At 38.6% G+C, this 21,255-nt stretch overlaps 1 protein-coding gene across 18 annotated transcripts in view; it reads left to right on the forward strand.

Moving 5' to 3' along the window:
• Positions 1-21,255, forward strand: part of SIPA1L1 (signal induced proliferation associated 1 like 1) — a 360,159-nt gene that overhangs the window by 259,684 nt on the left and 79,220 nt on the right. For all 18 annotated transcript variants that reach the window (XM_070513910.1, XM_044773908.2, XM_070513913.1 and 15 more), the window contains 3 exons: positions 5,140-5,314; positions 13,966-14,069; positions 16,932-17,089. In XM_070513910.1, coding sequence (XP_070370011.1) covers positions 5,140-5,314; positions 13,966-14,069; positions 16,932-17,089 — 437 coding nt within the window. The remainder of the gene's footprint in view (positions 1-5,139; positions 5,315-13,965; positions 14,070-16,931; positions 17,090-21,255) is intronic.

A 21,255-nucleotide genomic window follows, 5' to 3' on the forward strand; every position in this document is an offset into this window, starting at 1 on the left:
CAAAGAAAATCAGGCATAGGCCCATCATAATAAAAATTGCTGCAAATAAAAGAAAAAGAAAAATCTTAAAAACAACCAGAGGGGGAAAAATGCCTTCAAAGAAGACCAGTAAGACAATTGGCTATTAAAATTAACCATTTGCTGGGCTATAAACCATAAAGAAAAGTAGAAGCCTGGAGATATTTCTAGAGAGCTGAAAAAGAATAACTCTCACAATGAATTTTACCCAACAAAAAATGTTCTTCAAAAATGTAGGCAAAACTAATTGATAGTGGAAAAAGATAGAACGGTGATTGTCAGAGGCTGTTAGTTGATGCAGGAATGGACTACAAATGGGAAGTGGGAAACTTTGGGGGTGATGGACATGTTCTGTTTCGATTGTGGTGGAGATTTATTAGAACTCATTAAATTATATGCCTCAAATGAATGCATTTTCCTGTAAAGAAATTATATACTGATAAAGTCTGAAGGCAGATTTCTGCTTCACTGGATTTATCTTCCCATCTGAAACAACTTTTAAAAACTAGGCAAAACAATGAAACAATGATTTTTATGACCTTAGACATTAGTCAACAAAGGGCAGTGATCTCTGGGAGGTGGGAAACAGATGAAGTGAACTATGAGATCACGCCAGCTTTCTGCCTGGAGAGTTTCCAGGCTGCAGTGGGGAGGGGCAAACCAGTTGAAGCCCAGGAGTCTCCATGAGTTGAGACTGAGATGAGAGTCCAGGGGGGCCAAGGAGGCTAGGATTCGAAGAGCTGAGTACTAATAAGTACATACGTTTGCGGAAATTACTTGAAGACAAGGTAAGAATCACCCTAAGGGTTTAGGGAGGCAAATCCTCAGTCCTCTCGCATGACTAGGAATAGTTTCTGCTCCCAATAAGCAGACAGGAAAACTTCATAGTTCACATGGCATTGGGTAGAGTCTCAGACTGGCCTCGCCTCAATAGTGGGGAGAAATTATCCTCAAATTAAACGCTGCTCTCATATGACCTAACAGAGTTGAAAACTAAGAACTGAAAGGATCAAACTATGTCCGAATAAGTATGTCCTAGAACAAAGCTCAAGCACCCTTCCCGGCCCACACTTTGAGAAGTGCTATACAGTGAAATACCCCATGGCAACTCTTAAAAATTTCTGGATTAAGTCAGACAATTTAAAAGGTTTTGTAAGAGTGTAAGAATTGGGTTATTCTCATGGTCTTTGCTGCCCCGTGCTCTTCCTCTGGCTGTGACAGCAGGGAAGAAGAGGTGAAAATGCAAAACTTCTTAACAGGTCTCTGGGAAGTTGGTTATTCAGATCTCTTTCTGTTGGTAGAGGGCTTTGACTTCGATATCCATCATTCGGGAAACTCAGGCTCTGTAAGCCAGATTGCAATACCTGTCTCTTTGATTCTGCATTGTAGTTCCTACTTAGCAGAGGAAGGGCAATTTTATATACTGTTGGTTCCTAGCTGTGGGAGTCCAAGTCACTTTTGGTGGGTGTTAAAAGACGCTTTGTTTTATTGAGATTCAAGAGTTTCATCTCAAATATAACCTTTGTCCTGTTGGACTGACCATCATCACTTTTATAATGCAAACATTTGTTGAGTCTCCAAACTCTTCCATTGATGCTCCATATGAACAGTTGATAGGCAAGCATGGAGTTGTACAGCATGACTCTGAGATTATCCAAAGGAAAATCCTAGGCTGTTGTTAAAAAAAAAAAAATTCAGCTGAGTAAATGTGAAGATCTAATTGGCTTTATTCAGTGATTCGTGAATGGAGCAGCATCCCGTCTGGCAAATAGAAAGGAACTTTGAGGAGCTGTGCAAATCGGAAGTTTTTATAGGCACAAGGGGGCAGAAAAAGGAAGTTCAGGGAATTGTTTCAGGCAAGGTCACCTTCCTGTAGGGGAAGGATGTGGGAGCGTCTGTCAGGCAGATTACCTCACTGGTGCTGATCAGGTAATTCTAGATTGACTAGTGAAAGCTCACATTCCCTGGAGGGACTGAGACTACATTAGGTTAGGTGTCTTGGTTTGCTGACATGGGACTTAGCACAAATGCCTCCAGTTTGGGCCTATTGTTTCTTTTCTAACACTGTCGACAAACCCAACCTATTCCTAAGATGGCTTCTGGTATCATCATAACTCTGTTTTGAGCATTACATTGAAGTATTATATATTATACATGTATATCATATATGTAAATCCATACAGGCATGTTTCTGTGTGTCTCAAAAAAAAAAACGCTGCTTTATATAACCTCGTAAGGAGTCAAACCCCCAAACCATAGCTCTAACTCCATTTACATTTGCTCTTTATCTTGAAATGTTCCTTACTACATTTACATAACTCCCCCTTAACAACTTCACACATTCTGGCAGGGAACATGCTTGCTAAGTAAGGATTCTAGCCTGAGTTCAGAGAATGCCGTCTACCTTGATTTGATTGCAGTAGAAACCGAGAATACAGTCGTATTGTCACCTTAGAGCACAGAGCAGCAGTGACATTTGGCACAGTTCAAACCAGAAGAAATTTGACATTCTAACAAATTTCCTAATCCTCTTAAAGGAGCCTTCCTTTCACAACCAGCAAAAACCAGCTCTCCTATCTGCAGGTGGAGTTCACTAGAGTATGAGAAATCCGTCAAAAGAAGGCAGCCCATTGTCTCATTGTCCTTGGATTCCGCTTCTCCAGTGGCTTTGGGGAAGTTTCCTTACTTATCTTCTCTCCCCAGTGAACTCTTTTTTTAAATAAATGAATCCTTTTGAATGTTGCACAGTGGAATCTTAGGCGTTTATCTAAGAAGTTTTACAAAGCCAGCCGAAAGTCCAGTGTCACTGCAATGCTTTCTGTTGAACAGGGTGACTTTTGTTTTACGTGGTTGCATGAGAAGCCTGATCTGGGAGGCACAGAGCCAAACAGCAAATAACTCCAAGCCCCTTCCTTTCTCCAGATTGCTTCATCTCTTTGATAGCTTTCCCTGCAGGAAGAGAGTAAGGATCTGCTGTATTAAGGACTTCTTTTGTTACAGAAGGAGAGCCTACCACTACTTTTTTATTTCTTGAGATCTAATCGGGTAGGTACTCAGCTTAATTCTAAAGCCAAGAGGAAATCTCTACCTGTGGGAGTTTCCCTCCAAGCATTAGCCACATCAGAAGCAGGCCAGCTGAGAAGAGAGTGAAATGTCAGTAGTGTGCAGTAGGTTTTTCTCTGGTTTCGTTTGTTTTTCCTACATGTGGTATACAAAAATGAACAAGGTCCTAAATGCGTTTCTGTTAACAATTACAGTGAAGTAGCACTAATGTGAGGTGGGATGCTATTTAAAAACTAGTCAGATATCAGTATATCCAGTTACTTGCAAGTCTGAGACTCGGAACTCTACCTTCCACTCACTGGAGCAGGCAGAGTAAGGCAGGGTCACCTCTGCAATTACAGAACTCCTAGGGGGCTCTCCTGTCTGTGGCTCAGGTCAAGGCTGTCGAGCTTCCTTGTCAGCTAGACAATGTTGGAGGCAGGAACACAAGCACAAGTTTTTCCCCGGTGCCATTTGCTGTGTTGTCACTATTCTGAACCATTTGGTTTGGGAAGTCGAAAAGAGCAGTTCAGGTTCACAGTTCCTTGTGTAAAACGATAGGGGCTGTATATGGTTCAGAATTCAGAAATTTCCAGATTTTAGAAGGGTAATTAAATGCATGCACCTCATAGGAATATTTCCAATGGAATCTGGGGCAGCACCCCACCATCAAGCACATTAATATTTCCACAGGAAAAAATATGAATATTCACACAGAGAGGAATAAATTAAAAGTATTAATGTCAGCCCATATCAAGTTTTGCTGCCAAATGTGTTTGCTTAAATATGGTTTTTACCTTTCAACTTCAGAATTGCAAATAAGGAGCTGTGGACATATGTTGCAGTGATAGAAATAGAGCAAGATGAGCCTGGTGGAGTTCTGGTAATATTTAATACAGCCGAATCACAGGACTGAGAAGTTGTGGTCTTACGTCTCTCTAATGGGCTAGTTACTTTCTCTTCCCTTCATGTACCTTCTCTTTGCTTATCTGTCAAACAGGGGTAATAAATGCTTTATGAGGCTGTTGTGAGGATAAGCTAATGTATGTTAAATACTAAACACAGTGATTGGCATATACTGAGTATTCAATAAATGTGAGCTGTTAGCGTTTTGCCTCTTCCCTTCTCCCTTTCCTTTCATGAGATAAAAATTTACTGATGCAGTGGTTGCAGTTCCACTCTGGAAATAGGCCTAAGTGGAAGGGATTGCCCTGATTTCAGTGGAGAATTAAAAGTCTACATTTTTACATTGAAAACTCATTTCTTGTTAAATGACTAATACCACCTTAAAATTTGTTTGTAGAATGACTAGACTTTTTAGTGATCAATAGATGTTTTGATAAAGTTATATCATATTTAAATCTCTTGAAAGCTTCGTTTTAACTATATTTGAAGAACGGCTATTTGCCACTAGCTGAGTTGCCATTATGAAGCCCCTTTTAACATTTCTATCTAGGCACTCATCTTTTAGAAAAATATTTAAAAAGTGCATGGTTGATGATGCTAGTGCTCTAACAAGATAGACCCAAGGTTGGTAATTTAATATAGTAGAAAAATGGCATTGGGAGATGTCTTTTCCAGTTTAACAACAACAGAAAATTGCAAGAAATTCACTGGGCTTTTTAGTGCAAAACAATGTATTTTAAAGTATCTTGTAAGGTGGACTTCTGCTTTTAAATTTGTAAAGGCCTCTGTTTTTAAAAGAGGGAGCTCACTGAAAAGGAATTGGCTTTTTGTTGTCAGGTGCTTTTTTTATAGCCTCATTTTACACTTTCATAATCCGTTAACAGAAATTCCCTAAAGTATAAGCATCTGTTCTAATGATGCATGATCTTCACATACAGGAAATTTTAACTTATTTTTCTGACCTTTTCTCCTAATTCATGAAGATGATAATTATAGATGCTTGCTCTACTTTATTTTTTGGATTAGAGATAGAAGAATTAAAACAGAAGGCTTTCAAGAGAAGAGAGGTGTTAGCTCTTTGATGGGCGTGTGCCCTCCAGGAGTTATTGACAATGAGGAGGGGCAAAGTGGATCTGCCTGTATTTATGTGCATTGTACTGCCTGCCTTCACAGCTGAACTATCAGCAGAAAGTCGGCATCATGTACTGCAAGGCTGGACAGAGCACCGAAGAAGAGATGTACAACAACGAATCCGCGGGCCCAGCCTTTGAGGAGTTCCTTCAGCTGCTAGGAGAACGTGTTCGACTCAAAGGGTTTGAGAAGTATCGTGCACAGCTTGACACCAAAAGTAAGAAATACTTATACCCTCCTACTAGGCGTATTTGCCTCCTGCTGTGTTGATTTTCATTGGCTAAATTGCGTGTGAAACAGCCTTGCCATTTACTGCAGAAAACTGCTTGTGATGGCGGAGAGGAAGCCAGAGAAGGAGGGTGTGGCACCGGAATAATTGAAGACCGTGATTAGAGTAGCTAGGATTGGACTGTAAAAAAAAAAAAAATGGTATTAACAGAGGTGTGGATGGAGTTGAGCAATGGATACGGATCATGCAGAATTGCTCCTGGGTAGTGTTGCATAAATTTCACTACATTTAGCTGAATGTTAGAGTGATTAAAAACTCCAAAATCTTAAAACCATCTGCTCGTAAGCCCTAGAATTTTTGACTTTCATTAATTCATTTCATAATCTCCATGCTTGTCTACGTAGTCAGCCTTTGTATGGTTTTCTTATTCATTTTTGTATTCTTTTCATCTTTAGGAGGTTTTTTGTTGGTTTATTTTCTATTATTATTGTCCATAGTCTAATTTAATCTCTAAGAAAATAAGCTTGCTAGCTTTGGTATTAGTTTGGCACCTAAAATGTGTTGATGAAAAGCATATGAAGCAATCTGTTTAGCTACAGCTCATGAGCATACCAGGTTGTCCACTGCCGTTCCCCAAGTCATTAGTCAAATAGGTAAGTTCTCAAGTATCTATCTTGGTTAGAGTGTGTTGACTTCTGCTGTGTGTCCGTGTGGAGGCAATTTTAAATTTTATCTCAAAATCCATCCATGGACACCTATGACCTGTTTCTCTTTGAGAGGTCTTTGGATTAGCACATCTGTATTGCAGTCTATAGTAATCTCTCTGATTTTCTGTACAGGAAATTAAATAAGGAGTTGAGTCATGAAAACAGAAAAGCATTCATAAACTCCACTGTAGGGAAGAATTTCCTGTTGCTATGGTTTTGCTGTTGCCAACTTGGAAACGACATGCAAGAGAGACTATTAAAACCCATAAATAGCCTAGACTCTTAAATATTATTTTAATGTTCCATACTCTGCTTGCAACTGCATAAAATGTTAAATCTCATTAAGCCCTTAAACTCTTTTTATCCAGGTATTCTGATATTTACCATGTACAGTTCATTCATGTTGTCCTAATTTGTTGTATCATATAAATTATCATCACCACAAAGAGCTATTGAAAGGGTCTGGGAAGAGAATGTAATAAGCACCCTGATTCTGTAAATTCACGGCCAGATTGGGAGTTGATAAGATTATGTATTATTTGTGTATTTACACATTCCCAGCCACCTCTTGATGATGAAGGGCAATGTGAGAAATGTATAGCAAGGCCATACTCAGGCAGTGTGGCATCGAGTAAGGCAGTGGAATAAGCAGAATAGGCTCTCTGTGCATATTTTGCCCCAATATCCCAATAACTGCAAAGGCCAGAGGGGGGTGAGCCTGGATTAGCAAACTGCCTCTTACAGCACAGTTTTACAATTATGTAATACATTCAGCAGGAAAGGATTTCTTTTCACTGAACTACTCTCCTTTAGGACTCTTTGTAACCTGTCAAGGCATAGCTCCTGAGCAGAAGAGTTCCGTCTCCTTTTCTCCCCTTTCAGAGTGTCAGGTTTCCTAAAGTAAAAAGAAGGAAAGTATTTCCATTCTAAAGCCCTGAAGAAGGCAAGATGCTTATTTAACTCTCTTACTCCAGGCTAATAGGGTCAAAAACTAGAGGGGACCATTAGCCTCATCATTTAAATACGTATTAAACAATAACAGACCACAGAAATAGGGACCACCAGCCTCTGCACATTTCAGCATGGTGTGGCCATGGCGCACCCAGATATGAGACTTGGCTCTGTGTGCTGTGAGATAATCTCACCAAAATAAATTTTATCTAACTTTATTTTGTATCAGGAAACTTTTTCTTTTAGTATAATCTTTAAAAAGAGAAAATTCTTTCCAGAACAAGTGTTCCTAAAGGATCATTCCCTCTACATGTGACAATGTGGATGTCACTTGGATCTGTGGATTTGTAGTTTTCATCAAATTATTATTTGCCAATCTTTATGTCTTTATTTTTTCCTGCCCCCCCATTTCCTCCTGAGTGTCCAATGACAAATATGCTACATCAGTTACTAGTATACAAGTTAATGAGACTGTGATTTAACTTTTAACCTTTTTTTCTCTATGTTTCCATTTGGATAGTTCCTATTAGTATGTCTTCAAGTTCACTGTGTTGTTCTTTCCTTCCATAGTGTCTTCATCTGCTGTCAATCTAATACAATGAAATTTTCATTTCAGATATTATAATTTTCAGGGCCAGAAGTTGCATTTGGTTCTCCTTTTTTATGTTTTCCATTTTCTCTTCATTAGGATCATGTTATCCTTTAAATCCTTGAACATATTTATAATGGCAGTTTTAAATTCTTTGTGTGCTAATTCCATCAGCCCTGTCCTTTGGGGTTTCCTTTTAAGAGATTTTTCTCTTGCTTTTGAGTTATATTTTACTGCTTCGCGTGTCTGGTTATTTTTGATTGGATAGTAGACATTGTCTGTGTTTCATTGTTGAGTGTCTGGATTTTGTCTTCTTTAAAGAGTACTGAGTTTCATTTGGGCAGCCAGTTAAGTTACTTACTGAACAGCTTGATCTTTATGAATCTTGTTCTTAAACTTTGTTAAAGCATCTGTAGTGTAGCCTTTACTCTCTGGCGAATTTAGCCCTACTCCTAAGACATCACTTTTCTTGCACCTGAATACCTGCATATTCAATGAGGCATCTCTACTATAGCTGGTCAGAACTTGAATATCTTCCAACCCTGTGTGAACTGTGAGAATTGTTTGGCTTACAATTTGCTGGTAGTTGTTCTTTCCCTAATAATCTTTTGTTCATTCATTCTTTTGTTCTTTCTTTCTTGATGTATAATTGATGTATAACATTATATAAGTTTCAGGTATACAATGTAATGATTACACATTTGTCTATATTGCAAAATGATCACCACAGTGAGCCTAGTTAATATCCATCACCATACGTGGTTACAAAAATTTTTTTTCTTCTTGTGATGAGAACTTTTAAGATCTACTCCCTTAGCAACTTTCAAATATGCAATATAGTATTATTAATTGTAGTCAGCATGCTGTACATTAGCCTAGTAGTTTTTCTTTGCCTGGCTTTTGGAATCTCACTCTGTGTGTGTACAGCTTAATATTCAATCCAAAACTCGAGGAGACCCCATGCAGATTTCTCAACTTCTTTCATTGTGTAGATTTTTCTCTCTTTGGTACTCTACGCAGCAAATATCAGCTGCCTCAGGCTTTCTGAACTCCAGTATGTTTTGGCTTCCCTCTTCAAAGCTCTGCTCTGTGCCATTGTTCCAAAAATGCCTCCAGGTAGAAAACCCAGTGGGATCGTAGGCCTCACCTTCTGATTTTTTTTTTCCTCGGGGATTACTGTCCAGTGCTGCCTATTTTTAAATGTCTGAGAAAAGTTTTTTCAGATATTTTGTCAATTTTTGAAAGTCCTGTACTGAGTATTGTCATGGTCAGAAGCAAAAGTTCCAGTTACTTTCTGTATATGCCATCTCATGTGATCCCCACAAACCTTGCTAGATGCCATTATCCCCACTTTACAGAATTGGCTTCTCTAGATTAACTAACATGCCCAAGGTCAGACAGCTAGTTAGCATTAAGGAAGTAGAACAGATCCTAGTGGCATGGTTAATGACGTATTCAGAGAAAGCATAAATGTAGAATTAAGCACAGCAAATCACAGAGCCCTTCCTTGAGGTTATGTCTTCTCTTTGCTCAGTTTTTGGGCTAAAAATACAGAAGCCATCTCATGAGACAGGTCTGCTTGTTAGTATAATTATATTCAGATTTGAGTAAAAGGAGGGAGAGGCTCAGGGAAGGAAGGATTGATGGAACTCTTGAACCATTTCTTCTTTTTCCCAATTCTCTGTACTAAGTCCGTTTTCCCATCTCAGAAATAAGGACTTGAAGTAAACAAGCAATAGATGTGTCAGGGTTTGGAACCATTCTCCAATGAAGGCATTTTCAGCAGTGAATTTTTTTCTCCTTTTTTTGTTTCCTTGTTTGGATGACATAACCTCCAGATAATTACCCCCCCATCACACTTCACCTGTCACACTTCAGTAAATCCAAAAGTAAACTTCCCATCAAGCACTTTGTTATTTGAAAGCTGGAGGCTACCCTCACTTCAAGCTGTTGATTTGGATTATTCTTTAGGAAGTTATTTCTTCACTGAAGCTTGTTTGTCAGGTCAGACAGAGGAGGAGACCTAGAAGCCCTTTGTAAAGGATCCTTCAGAGCCGTGCCTTCATTGACTTGCTACTTGCTTCCATCATTTTTCAGGGGCGTTGTAAAGACCGTTGAGGTTCAGGGTCTTAGAAGAGATGTAAGACTTTTCATAAGCAAAATAAATCCTTCTTTATTTGGAATATTTAAACTTTGATAGGGAAGGGGATAAAACTAGAATTGTTTAAATACTTTGCACATGCAAAGGGCTATTTGGAGTTCTAGAGACCGATAATGAAGAAAAATTAACTTTGAACTGTGTTATAGTGTAAAGTTTTTCCTTTGAGTATTCCTGAGATGTAATTGGCAAAGACATTAAAATATGTAAAAGCCCCCATTTAAGGAAACTACACTTTTACCTCAACAGCACAAAATTCTAAATTTTTTTTTATTCGTTTTTGGTGAGGAAGATCCGCACTGAGCTACTACCTGTTACCAACCTACCCTTTTTTTGCTTGAGGAAGATTAGCCCTGAGCTAACATCTGTGCCAGTCTTCCTCTATTTTGTATGTAGGATACCTCCACAGCATGGCTGATGAGTGGAGTAGGTCTGTGCCTGGGATCCAAACCTGTGAACCCAGGCCGCCAAAGCAGAGTGGGCAGAACTTTAACCACTTGGCCACAGGGCCCACCCAAAATCCTAAACTTAAAAAAAATACATTTCTTGAACATCTTTCATGAGCTAGCACTTTCATGTACATTATTTCACTTAATCCTCACCACAGTGAGAATATTGAGGGGGAGAGAAGTGAAGTGACTTGTTTGTGGTCATTTAGCAAATGATGCTTCTGAAATTTGAATTCAGCTCTTCTTACTTCCAAGTTAGGAATCCAGGAAATTGCAGTATTTTGCAAAGTGAGCAGCAAGTAGAAAATAGTACTGGCTGATTCTTAATTACCAGCCCCATACCATCTCTTGTCCTTTTCTCTCAATATGTTAGCAATTTTGAGAAGCTTCGAGTCTGGGTACATTCACATGCACACTCAGATTCCTTGAACTGACACAGTGTGAATTTTCCTGTCATGGCAAAGGGTAGTACTACAAACTCTTCTTGATCTCATCCCCATTGAAGTAAAGTAACTCCCCTCCTGACCATAGCTAAAGGTACATTGAAAAAATATCAGTAAATATGGTGGATGCCAGAGCAGGTGGAATTCTTGACTTCCCCAAATAATTGATTCGTGAGTAAGTGAAATAGTTCCACAAAAGCAGAAGTGTGCCTCATCTCGAATACATGCCCATGTCCCAGATGTCAGTACTTGTCCCTGGCTGTGCTTCTGAGCATTGACTTCTGCATCCCAAGACCCTGAGGCAAGGTTGTATAGATGGGAGATCTGGAGATCTTAAATGGATGGGCCCTAGCATCCTGCTGACTATTAGAGTATTTCAAACTATGGATAAGAATCAGACCCACAGCCTGTCTCTGATTTCATCTTGCATTTGATGTATTCTATAGTAGTGAGGATGTTAATAAACTGAGCTTAAGCTTTCTTCATTCTATTGACTTTATTAGTCTATATTCATTTAGTTAATGAGATTGCTTTTCTCCTTGTGTTCATAAATATTTAAAACTAAAACCTTTCCAAAATCCAATTGCATAAGCTTGTTTTCCTTCATCTAGCTTTTCTTTACTCAAACATATCTGCTAGTGACCCAGAAATGCTTCTATAAAAGTGTAATTGGTTTTTCCTGATTCAGATTCTTATACATATACCTGTATCATCCATGTTTTAGACTACCTACAAGCAAAAGCATTAAGCCAAAAGAGAAGTCAAGGATGAATATGACATTGACTGTATTTGAAAATGCTTCTACAAGCCTATTAACCTGTTCATACCATCTTCAAATAGAAATGCCTAGTGTATGGTATTATCACTTATCTATACCTTGCAAAGCAGTTGCGAAGAATATTCTTATCATCCCTCAATTATTTGGTGTCGTCTTATCATCTAGTATTAGAAATTTTACTTTCTATGACTTAGTGTAGTAGAATACTGACCGTATTAGTGAATGTATGCCACTCACTAGTAGTACCATTTGGAGGCAAATCATGTTATTATCAAGATGACCCATAAGATGCCTGAATTTGCTTTTTAACTTTAAAGCTCCATACAGATATGAAGTAGCATTATCTTCTTTCCATCCCTCTTCTACAAGCATATTTTCTCTTTAGAAATTACTCAATATATATTCTCTTCAACCAGAGAGAAAAGGAATTTTATCATTTTTTCTAATTGGCGTTTTCTTGATTGTCATTCTATCAAATCTTTCCTGATTTCAGGGTTTCACGGTCACTAAAAGTATAATAATAACAACATTGAATGCTTTTTTCTTTAGAGAATATAGCAAACATTTATTTTCCATTCTCTCTGGTAAAGTTGAGCAATTCTATTATGTGCCTAATAACTCCAGGATTTTGGAATTCCTTTTGTCTCAGAAATGAAAGTTTCATTGTTTTGGCTCTAGTTTCATCTCTAAAAACTTTGAAACTATTTAAAATTGTCATCAAAACTGGAGTTTCCAAAGATTCCCAGAAAAAGGCTGGTCAGGCAGCATACATTATGTGAAGTGAATCATTGCAGAGGAAAGAAGGGACTAGAAGTAGAAACACAAATTCTCTTCAGGGTGCCTCACTTCAATTTTCCTCTCTGGCGGTAATCCTTTTAGAATTAGACAAACAAATAAAGCAAAATGTAATAAATGAATACTGGATGATAATCTTTTTTCTGGTTCATTAATTTTGCTTAAAATTGACTTGAAACATGTAAGTACACGTCAAAGCTGACACATTCACTTTAAGTTTTAAAATATGCTAATCAGTTCTAGGGTTATTTATAGCAAGGGTCCTTACCAATAGATAAGTTCTTCGTACTCAAGGCCTGTCTTATTCAATAGTTCCATTATTGCAGTAATTTGTAGTTTTTTGTGGTGGCGGTCATTAACATTTAGGAGATATTTTTCTTGGGGAGCTGTATGTTGATACCTATTTTTGCAGTTACTGAAAAGTAGCATTTGCTTTATTCTCCCTTTAGCTTGCATTTACCTTTACCCTTTGCATTTTATGTCGGCTTCAAAATTAAGATCCTCCAAGAAGCTCAAGGTTGAAACTCTGCTCTAGAACATCTTTACGAGTCTGTCTACAAGCCATCGTGTGGTCTATTCTTGGAGCTGTGCCTGAGGGCAGTGGAGCTGCTGCATTGCAGTCATCTGGGAGTGTTTGTTAAATGAGATTCCTCTGCCGTCCCCCACACCCACTGAGCAGTATTTCTGGGAGTGGGGCATGGGAATCCACTTGTTAAACCAGCTCTCCAGGTGGCTCCCTACACACTGAATTTTGAGAACTACTGCCTTTTGGTATAGCCAGAGGCTGCATTCTTGCAGCCTCATTCTCTAAAGTGTTTTGCTCCTCAACATTCCGGTTGATGGAGGCTTGAGTTCACCCAGAATGAATGCACTTCTGTCCCTTTAGCATCCTCTAAGTCCAGGTCCTTCAAGTCTAGAGATCCTCCCTTTCACTTGGGCAGTTAATAAGTCTCTTCTCTGGTTTCCAGGTATTTATGGGCACACTGATTTGTTAATGATTGAGGGGTGGTTGTTTTTCCTTAAGGAAGGGGAGAACGGAACACACTCAGTCTTAAAAAATTGTTGGACGTTGCTCTAATACCTTTGTTATTCAGTGTTACAGTCTTGTTAAATTTCCATCTATTTGTGAAGGACAAAAGAGTTCTGTTGCTTGAGTCAGAAGTATTGGAAAAGGTGTTCTTAACTTATTGTCTGTGGACAGAATTCAGGGGTCTATGAACTTGAATGGAACATATTTTACATTTATTTCCACTGGCCCCTAATTGAACTTTAGCATTTCCTTCAATTATGAATGTAGACAACAGACTATCGTGTGATAAGCTCTACCTCTGATTTTATTGCCAATAGAAAGCACAAGTATTTTCATCTCATATTGGTTCTTGTCGGAGATATCTCAAAATAGTGCTTATGTACATCACTGCTTCAAAATTATAGTAGTTGTTAGACCAACTGCTAAAATGTATGTGACTTTTATGCTGTTACCTCATTTTTAAATTATTTTGGTACTGTATTTTTCAATATAATTGATTTCTAGTAAAATCTTCTATATTTTATGCACTTACACATGTCGTTCTGGGAAGGGATCATGAGCTTCGCTAGACTGTCAGAGGGGATCAGGTACAAAAAATGACTTGTACTAGATCTTGTCTAGCATCTTCTCATCCTAAACTATTTCCCTCCTTTTCTGTTTTTTGAGATATTTCTCGTAAATGAAGTGTTTTTCCTATTCTTATAGTCGTTCCACTGTTATCTATGTATTTTTACCGTAGCTGACTCCACCGGGACCCACTCGCTGTACACAACGTACAAAGACTATGAGATCATGTTCCACGTTTCTACCATGCTGCCCTACACACCCAACAACAAGCAGCAGGTAAGAGATCCTTGTATTATTTGTGTTTTCTCGGCCTTGTTTCATTTCCCCCAGAAGCCTAAGTGGCAAGTTTGTAAAGTCTTAAACCAAAATTTAATGTTGCACCTGTCACAGCAGCAGGAAGCTGTGTACTTTGTGGAAGTAAGGAATAGCAAATGAGCTGAAAACAAATGAAGAGACGCAAATTCTAGGGTAACAGCCAGCTGGATGGCTTTGTGAATTAATCATTTGCTTTTCACCCACGGGGATTGAGGTTTTCATGAAATCTGAAGAGAACGAGTTGAAATCACGGTGATTAGATGAGTGGGCAGGGTTGCAGAGAACACGTATGAGGGGGCGAAGTTTCAGCTCAAGAGGCCGGCGTACAAAGCAGGGAAGTACTGATGTTTCGTTTCAGATTTCACAGGAGGTTTGGGGTACGAACTTGGAGAAAAATCAAAATAAATGTCACTGGGATCTCAGAAAAATGTTTTTTTTCTCAACGTGTTCGTCAGGAGATAGCAGGAAACATAAATAACAATTGCATTTCTGTGCATCATACACAGAGTTTCTTTTAAGATCTGAAAGCACAGTGCCTGTTACGAAAATGTAGTCAGCGAGACAGTACAGTGTGGAAACTCAGAAGTGACAGATTGTTGCAGAGCGAAGTGGAAGCTGGCAGTAGTGTTGTACAGAGTGTGTGGTAGTTGTTGTTGTTAAAAAATATTTCAAAATAAATGATACCAAACTGAAGTTTAAAAGAACCAGAGAGCTAACAGACGTTCCTTTCTTTCAATAACTGCTATAAACACAAGCAGTCCAGTATTCCTTCTCACCTTAAAATGGAGAAAGATTTTGTTGTTGTCGGTTGTCGTACTAACAGAACACAGGCCAGCTGCTGAGTGAACATCCTCCACAGAATTTAACCGAACCCGGATCCAATCTAACACTTCATCACTTTCGATTTGGTTGTCACAAATCTCGGTAACACAGTTTTGCCTCTTAAGATTACGAAAGTAATCAAAAATAGGAAGGAAAGCAGTGAATCAGCTATAAATCCAAAATAAGCCTATTTTAAGATAAATTTCCTGATCTGGAGTTTGTTGGCAATTTGTTTTATGCAAATTCCAAGTTCTAGATTTCTCTGAAACATCATGCTGAGAAAAAATATACTAAACTTGTTATTCTGATCAGTCAGTAGACAAAAAATTTAAGAACATTAACAAATGATCTGTAAAGGGGGAGATAAAGGCTTATTCTACCTCATTCCTGGGGGGGAGGGGGATTAGTAATAAGATTCAATTAATTGTTTATTTCTACGCCAAGAAGTTGAAGTGCTGAGCGGAGCGAGGTGGCATTTAAATGGACAGCTGTCTAAATTATTTAATTTGGGGGTCCAATCAAGGCAAAAGTATTATGGTCCTAAATCAGAATAAAAGAGTAATTGTACTGCTCCATATTAAGAAATTTTAATTCTCCAGCTAAACAATTTATTTCTTCTATATAGATTACTTTATGCTTGGAAAAAACGGAAAGAACATTTTTTTAAATCTTTTTGCAAGAATTTGTTTATAAATACTATCTTTTTTTCCATTATATATAATGTGAGATGGATTTATTTCTATTTGGGTCCTTTATTAAGACATTAATATTACATATCATGCCATATTTCAAAGAAAGAATGGCATTGCATGAAAAAGACAATGACATCATCTGTGCAGGAATGACATAATACATAGACAAATTGTATTTGTTTTTGGTATGTCCAACATCCTGAGTAGATTAATAATCTTTAATAATGGGTGTAATTTGTATAGCAACCAATACAGACCAGCCTTTGTTTCCATAACATCTGATAATATGTTTAGAAATGAAGTAAGCTGCCTCATTAGAAGATAATTTGGGATGCTTTAAAATTCCTAAGGTTAAAAGTACATTTCCTGAACATTCTAACTCCCAATTCTCAACCCTGATCTAAAAGACTGTTGTTTCTCTCAGCTGGCAGCCAGTACTAGGTCACTGATTTTACCGGTAATTTGTGTAAGTTAATGTCCCTGGAGAACTAAAAGAAAAAAGTTTTATAAATGCAAGCTTATGTCTAATGGATGGTTTATATGAATGTCACGTTTAGTTGTTTTCTTCCTTTTAAGAGCCTCCATATAATAAATAAGACATACAAACTTTTTCAATTTGTCTTCACACTGTTGAATTAAACTACCTAATAAACCCCTCCTGAAAAGGCACTTGCCTAGGCGGATTTGTAGTGCCCGAATTTGAAAGCCACCTTTCCAAAACACTGTTTAATGTGAAACAGAAGGGGGTCTTAAGCAGCTTTCACTGTAATTAAAGAAGTTATTTAAACTTGAAATTGAACCCGCTTTTAAATTGTTGCAGTGTTCTAGAATATTGTTAATTTCCACATTCCCAGCTTGTGACAGAAAAAGTCGATCAGAAAACACCTTAGCCATGTTTCTTTGACTGAAGCTAATTAAACCAGAACATAAATTGTGTTGTAATTACTCCAGCCGTTCTCATCTCTAAAAATCTTCCCTGTGGCAAGTTTCTTTCTTATATGAAAATGGAGCAAAACTGTTGTTATGGAAACCGAGGATTTGGAGATGCTGGAACTTGGCATAACATGCCAGATATTGGTTAGATTTATTTGAATGGGCTATATATTTTATGCAAACTTCAGCATATTCATCTCTTTATTCTTCCTTGGAAGGAATGATAAGACAGGCTAAAATACTGACAACACAGTGTAGCTTACCTACCCTAATATGTACTGATTAATAATGAATGTTTTAAAGACAGTTACATGAGGGAATTGGGGAGGAAAACAGAGCTTTGTCATTTATGTCGTTTGCTTACTTTTTCTCTTAGCTCCTACGGAAGCGGCACATTGGTAACGATATCGTAACAATTGTTTTCCAAGAGCCTGGAGCACAGCCATTCAGCCCGAAAAACATCCGATCCCACTTTCAGCATGTTTTCGTCATCGTCAGGGTCCACAGCCCCTGCACGGATGGTGTCTGTTACAGGTATTCGCGCTGCAGCGGTGGTGGCTAGGTGGGCATTGGCCGGTGGTCACAGGGAGGGCACCGCCCAGCCCTGCTTTCTGAAGCGGCAGTGGAAAGTCTATTGCTATTTATTTTTGTCTTTAAACTGTGCATGCGGATGGCCAAATTCACACCATGATGTAACCTGATGGCATTGACATCCTCTAGACATGTTGGTTAGACACCTGCCGTTTCCATTTGCACCTCCTCTCTAGGTGGTGTCCTTTCTCCATACCATCTGGTCACCAACTCATTACTCATACTGCTAATTATATTTTGCTTTTGGCATGGCAAGAGCAGAGAAGAATGCTCATAATAAGTAGGGAAGAGGTGATTTTTTTTTAATTATTATTATTTTAAAAAGCCCAAACCCTTGCTTAGGACTGACTTGATTCTAACATTTCTGACTGCAGCCTTAGAGGCATTTCTATGCTTTATGAAGCATTCGGTGGACTTGTTTCAGTGTCCCTTGTTGAGCTAGTCTCGTGAGTATCAGAATTCAAGCATCTCTGTGCAGAGGCCTTTGCAAGAATCCAGGAGGGGTTTGCTGTTGAAGAGGGTAGGAGCTTGTGATGCTGGGTTGACATGGGTGTAGTGCCAAGAAGATGTGTAAGATTATTCTAGCACTACTAAGATGTTTCTAGTATGCATCTATCCTTTCAAAATATGAAGTTTTATCATATCGTTCCATTCCTAAAATTTGAAAGATTAGGCTTTGTTAATTTCGGATATTTGTTTTTGAATTAATATAGCCACCCACAGAGAAAATGACCAACACAGACTGATGCATGGTTTGTTAAGAGATCTACGACTAATTCTAATTCTAGATGTGATGCATGTTAATATAAGAATAGAGCAGGCAAGTTCAGGGACAAAACAAGTCGAGGTTGCTTTGGACTACTGCGACTGCCACCATCCTTGCACCTTCCAGACAGTAACTACATATGTTGAGCTCTAATTAGAAGCCCAGCACTATTGTAGGCACCTTACATGTGTTACCTCATTTAATTTTTAAAACCTTTGAAGTAGGTACTGTTTTTATCCCCATTTTCAGATGAAGAAACCTGAGCACACGGGGATAGGTGACCGGCCTAAGGTCAGCTGGCCCTGGGCAGTTTCACTTTGAATGCGCTAAGTCGGATTCTGGAGCCCAGTCTCTTCACCGCTCTGCCATCCCTCCTCTCTCCCATGCCGTGTGAGGCAGGGGTCTTTGCTGCCCTTGCTGCTGACCTACAAGCTGTTCCAGAGCTTCTCAGGGCCCAAGTCTTTGTGACAACCCAAGACCAGGGAGGTCTGTAGTTTCCTGGGCTCAGGGAGTGGAAATCAAACAGAAGAGCTCTAGATCCGAGGTCTCTTGTCAAGAACGTGGTCTCTGCTTTGGTCAGGTAGAGAATGAAGGCACGAGCACGGAACATTTGACTACAATTGGGATGGATAACTGTTTGCATTGCAACCCCAAGCAATTGAAACATGCTCTGTGCTGGATTCATGCCAAGGATTTCCTGCTACTTTGTAGACAGAAGGTTAAACCCTTTGTGAGTGGTCGCTAGGAAGTTTGAGGAACAGAAGTGAGAGATTCTTCTTTAAAAGCTTTTGTCTGAATGAAGTGCTGTCCAATAGAAATGCAAGGCAAGCCACATATTAATTTTATATTTTCTAAGCCATATTTTTTAAAAGTAACAAGAAATAGGTAAAATTAATTTGAACAAAAATGTTTTTTGACCCAATAATATATTTTATTTACCTGATATAGCCAAATATTATTTTAACATGTAATTTTTAAATTTTAAAAATTATTGCGATATCTTACATTTTTTGGACTAAGACTGAATGAAATCTGGAGTGCATTTGAAACTTACAGCTCATCTCAACTAGGACGCTCAATTTTGATTGGAAAGTATCTGTATTTAGATTTCATAAAATTTGCAATTGGAAAAATTGATTCATATACTCAGGTTGTTCCAAATATGCTTTTAAAAAGCTTTCAAATAACCAAATTGTCCGTTTTTAAAATTTAATACTCGCTCGTCACACTAGCCACATTTTGAGTGCTCAGTAGCCACATGTGGCCAGTGCACGTCTAAACAGGCTGATGAGGAGGAAAGATGTCTTAGCCTTCAGCCCTTTGCTCCATGAGGAGGTGATATCCGTTTTATTTTCACCCCTCCCCCCTTGAAAATCGTGATTCTTGCTGTCTCTCTCTCATTTGTAATCTGTTGCCTGGAGAAGCCTTCTTCTTAACCACACTGTGTGATGCTGGGAGTCTGTGCAGGAGGACGCTGAACACCCTTGCTCCTGACACTTGAGCTCCTCTGGGATTTCCCAGTGGCCAAGCTTGTTTGAAGACCCCATGCACTGCTTATAAACTGTGAATTTTGGCCTTTTGTAAATCCAAGTTGTTTTGTAACATCGCTGAAAGAAATCACAAGAACCTAAAGTAGTGATCTTTTCCTATGATAAACTTAGGTAGTTTAGTTTTTCTTAGTCCTTCTCAAACGGAGGTAAGCGTGTTTCCTGAGGGATGTGATGTCAGGAGATGTTTAGAGGCCCAGAGTAAATAGAGCATCTCTCTTGTAGTCTTTAATGCTTGGGGAAAGGGCTGTGAAGGGGTTTATTTTTTCATGAAAAATAAATGTATTATGAAGTAGTATCGAAAATTTATATGAATTTTAAAATAACACGTGGCTCTTCGAAGAATTTCCATACCTCTGAGTTTTCCCATACTCTAGCCACTCCCCAAACTACTAAGGATCTGAATTTATAAGCCTCCTTTATTAGGGGTACTTTGGTAGAAACGTTTAGAGATGTGTTGATTTATACTAATTTTATTTGAATCTAATTTTAAATCACTTTACCCCTAAGTGATGTAGTTAGAGTAATTCCAATGCTTTTTTCATTTAAAATTCCTTGTTCCCAGCTTTCTCTACTGGGAACACTCACATTTATTTACTGACATCTCCTTGGTGCCTGAACCGTGGAAGGTGCAAAAGTTGTTTTCTCAAGGAAGTGTGAGGTCGACATAGGCTGAAGTTGTAAGGAATGTTTTCGCTGAGAAAATGGGATTTGGTGCATGTTTTAAAGCACAGGTGGATGGAATTCAATGGGGAAAAGAGAATTCTAGGAGTGGCCAGTGGCCTATATGGAAGTGTAGACACAGGAAGGAGGGTGGAAAGCACAGTAGGAAGGCTGCTGCTGGAGGAAAGATTGCTAGGCGGTGGAGGCCCCCGGAGTGCTAGGCCATCAGATAACTCTGTATAAATAGAGTCTTAAGAAAATTTACCCAACGTCACCATGCAAGGTAATCTGTATTCAAAAAGACAAATTTGGAGCTTATTGTTACCCACTTATTTTTTACCAGTTCTTTACAGCCCTTATCATATATGTGCTAGGCATTATTCTAGACCCTGAGATACAGCAGGGAAACAAAGAGAACAATTCTTATAGTAGATATAGAAATGAGGCCCTGAAATAATGTGTGTTATTTCTCCCTGGGGACTGGAAAGTTTATATAGGAAAAACTGACTAATTCCAACTAATTCCAGAGGCCAGATAACCTTGAATAGTAGACATAGCCAAGAACTCAGAAATTAATGGCTAAGTCTGTGTACTAAAGCTTATGCCCATACCTGATAAGAGAGCCCTCTGGTCTCTATTATTTTATTTGCGTCATTACGGTGAGTAGAATTGTGTGGTCCCAGTTGATAGAGCAGTTTACAAGCAACAAGTAAAAAACATAAAGGAGCTGTTTAGTGGCAAGAATGTACTGAAAACAGCACTAAGTGATTACTGATAAGGGAGATGCAGAAAAGTTATCCACTTCAAAGATACAAATTCAATCAGTGTAGTTGTCTGGGGTCATTTGGTTTGGGAGCAAACCACCAAATATACTTCACTCACCCCTGAGGGCCTCGCTTTGTAAAAACAGTGTAAATCTTTTTTTAACAACTAATGAATTAATGGATCTAGGTATCAATCATCAAAGACTGCACATAACACAAAAAGGGACTAATGTCTGTCTCATAAGGGAAGAACACAGCCTCACCCGTGAATTAGTCGTGTCCCCTCCCCCGCCAATTGAATCTGAATCTGATCAAACCCCTAGAGAAGCCGCCTTACAGAAAATACAAAAGACAGAAGAATGTGTTTCT

Source organism: Equus asinus, chromosome 7, assembly GCF_041296235.1.
Source record: "Equus asinus isolate D_3611 breed Donkey chromosome 7, EquAss-T2T_v2, whole genome shotgun sequence".
In the NCBI taxonomy this organism is placed as follows: Eukaryota; Metazoa; Chordata; class Mammalia; order Perissodactyla; family Equidae; genus Equus; species Equus asinus.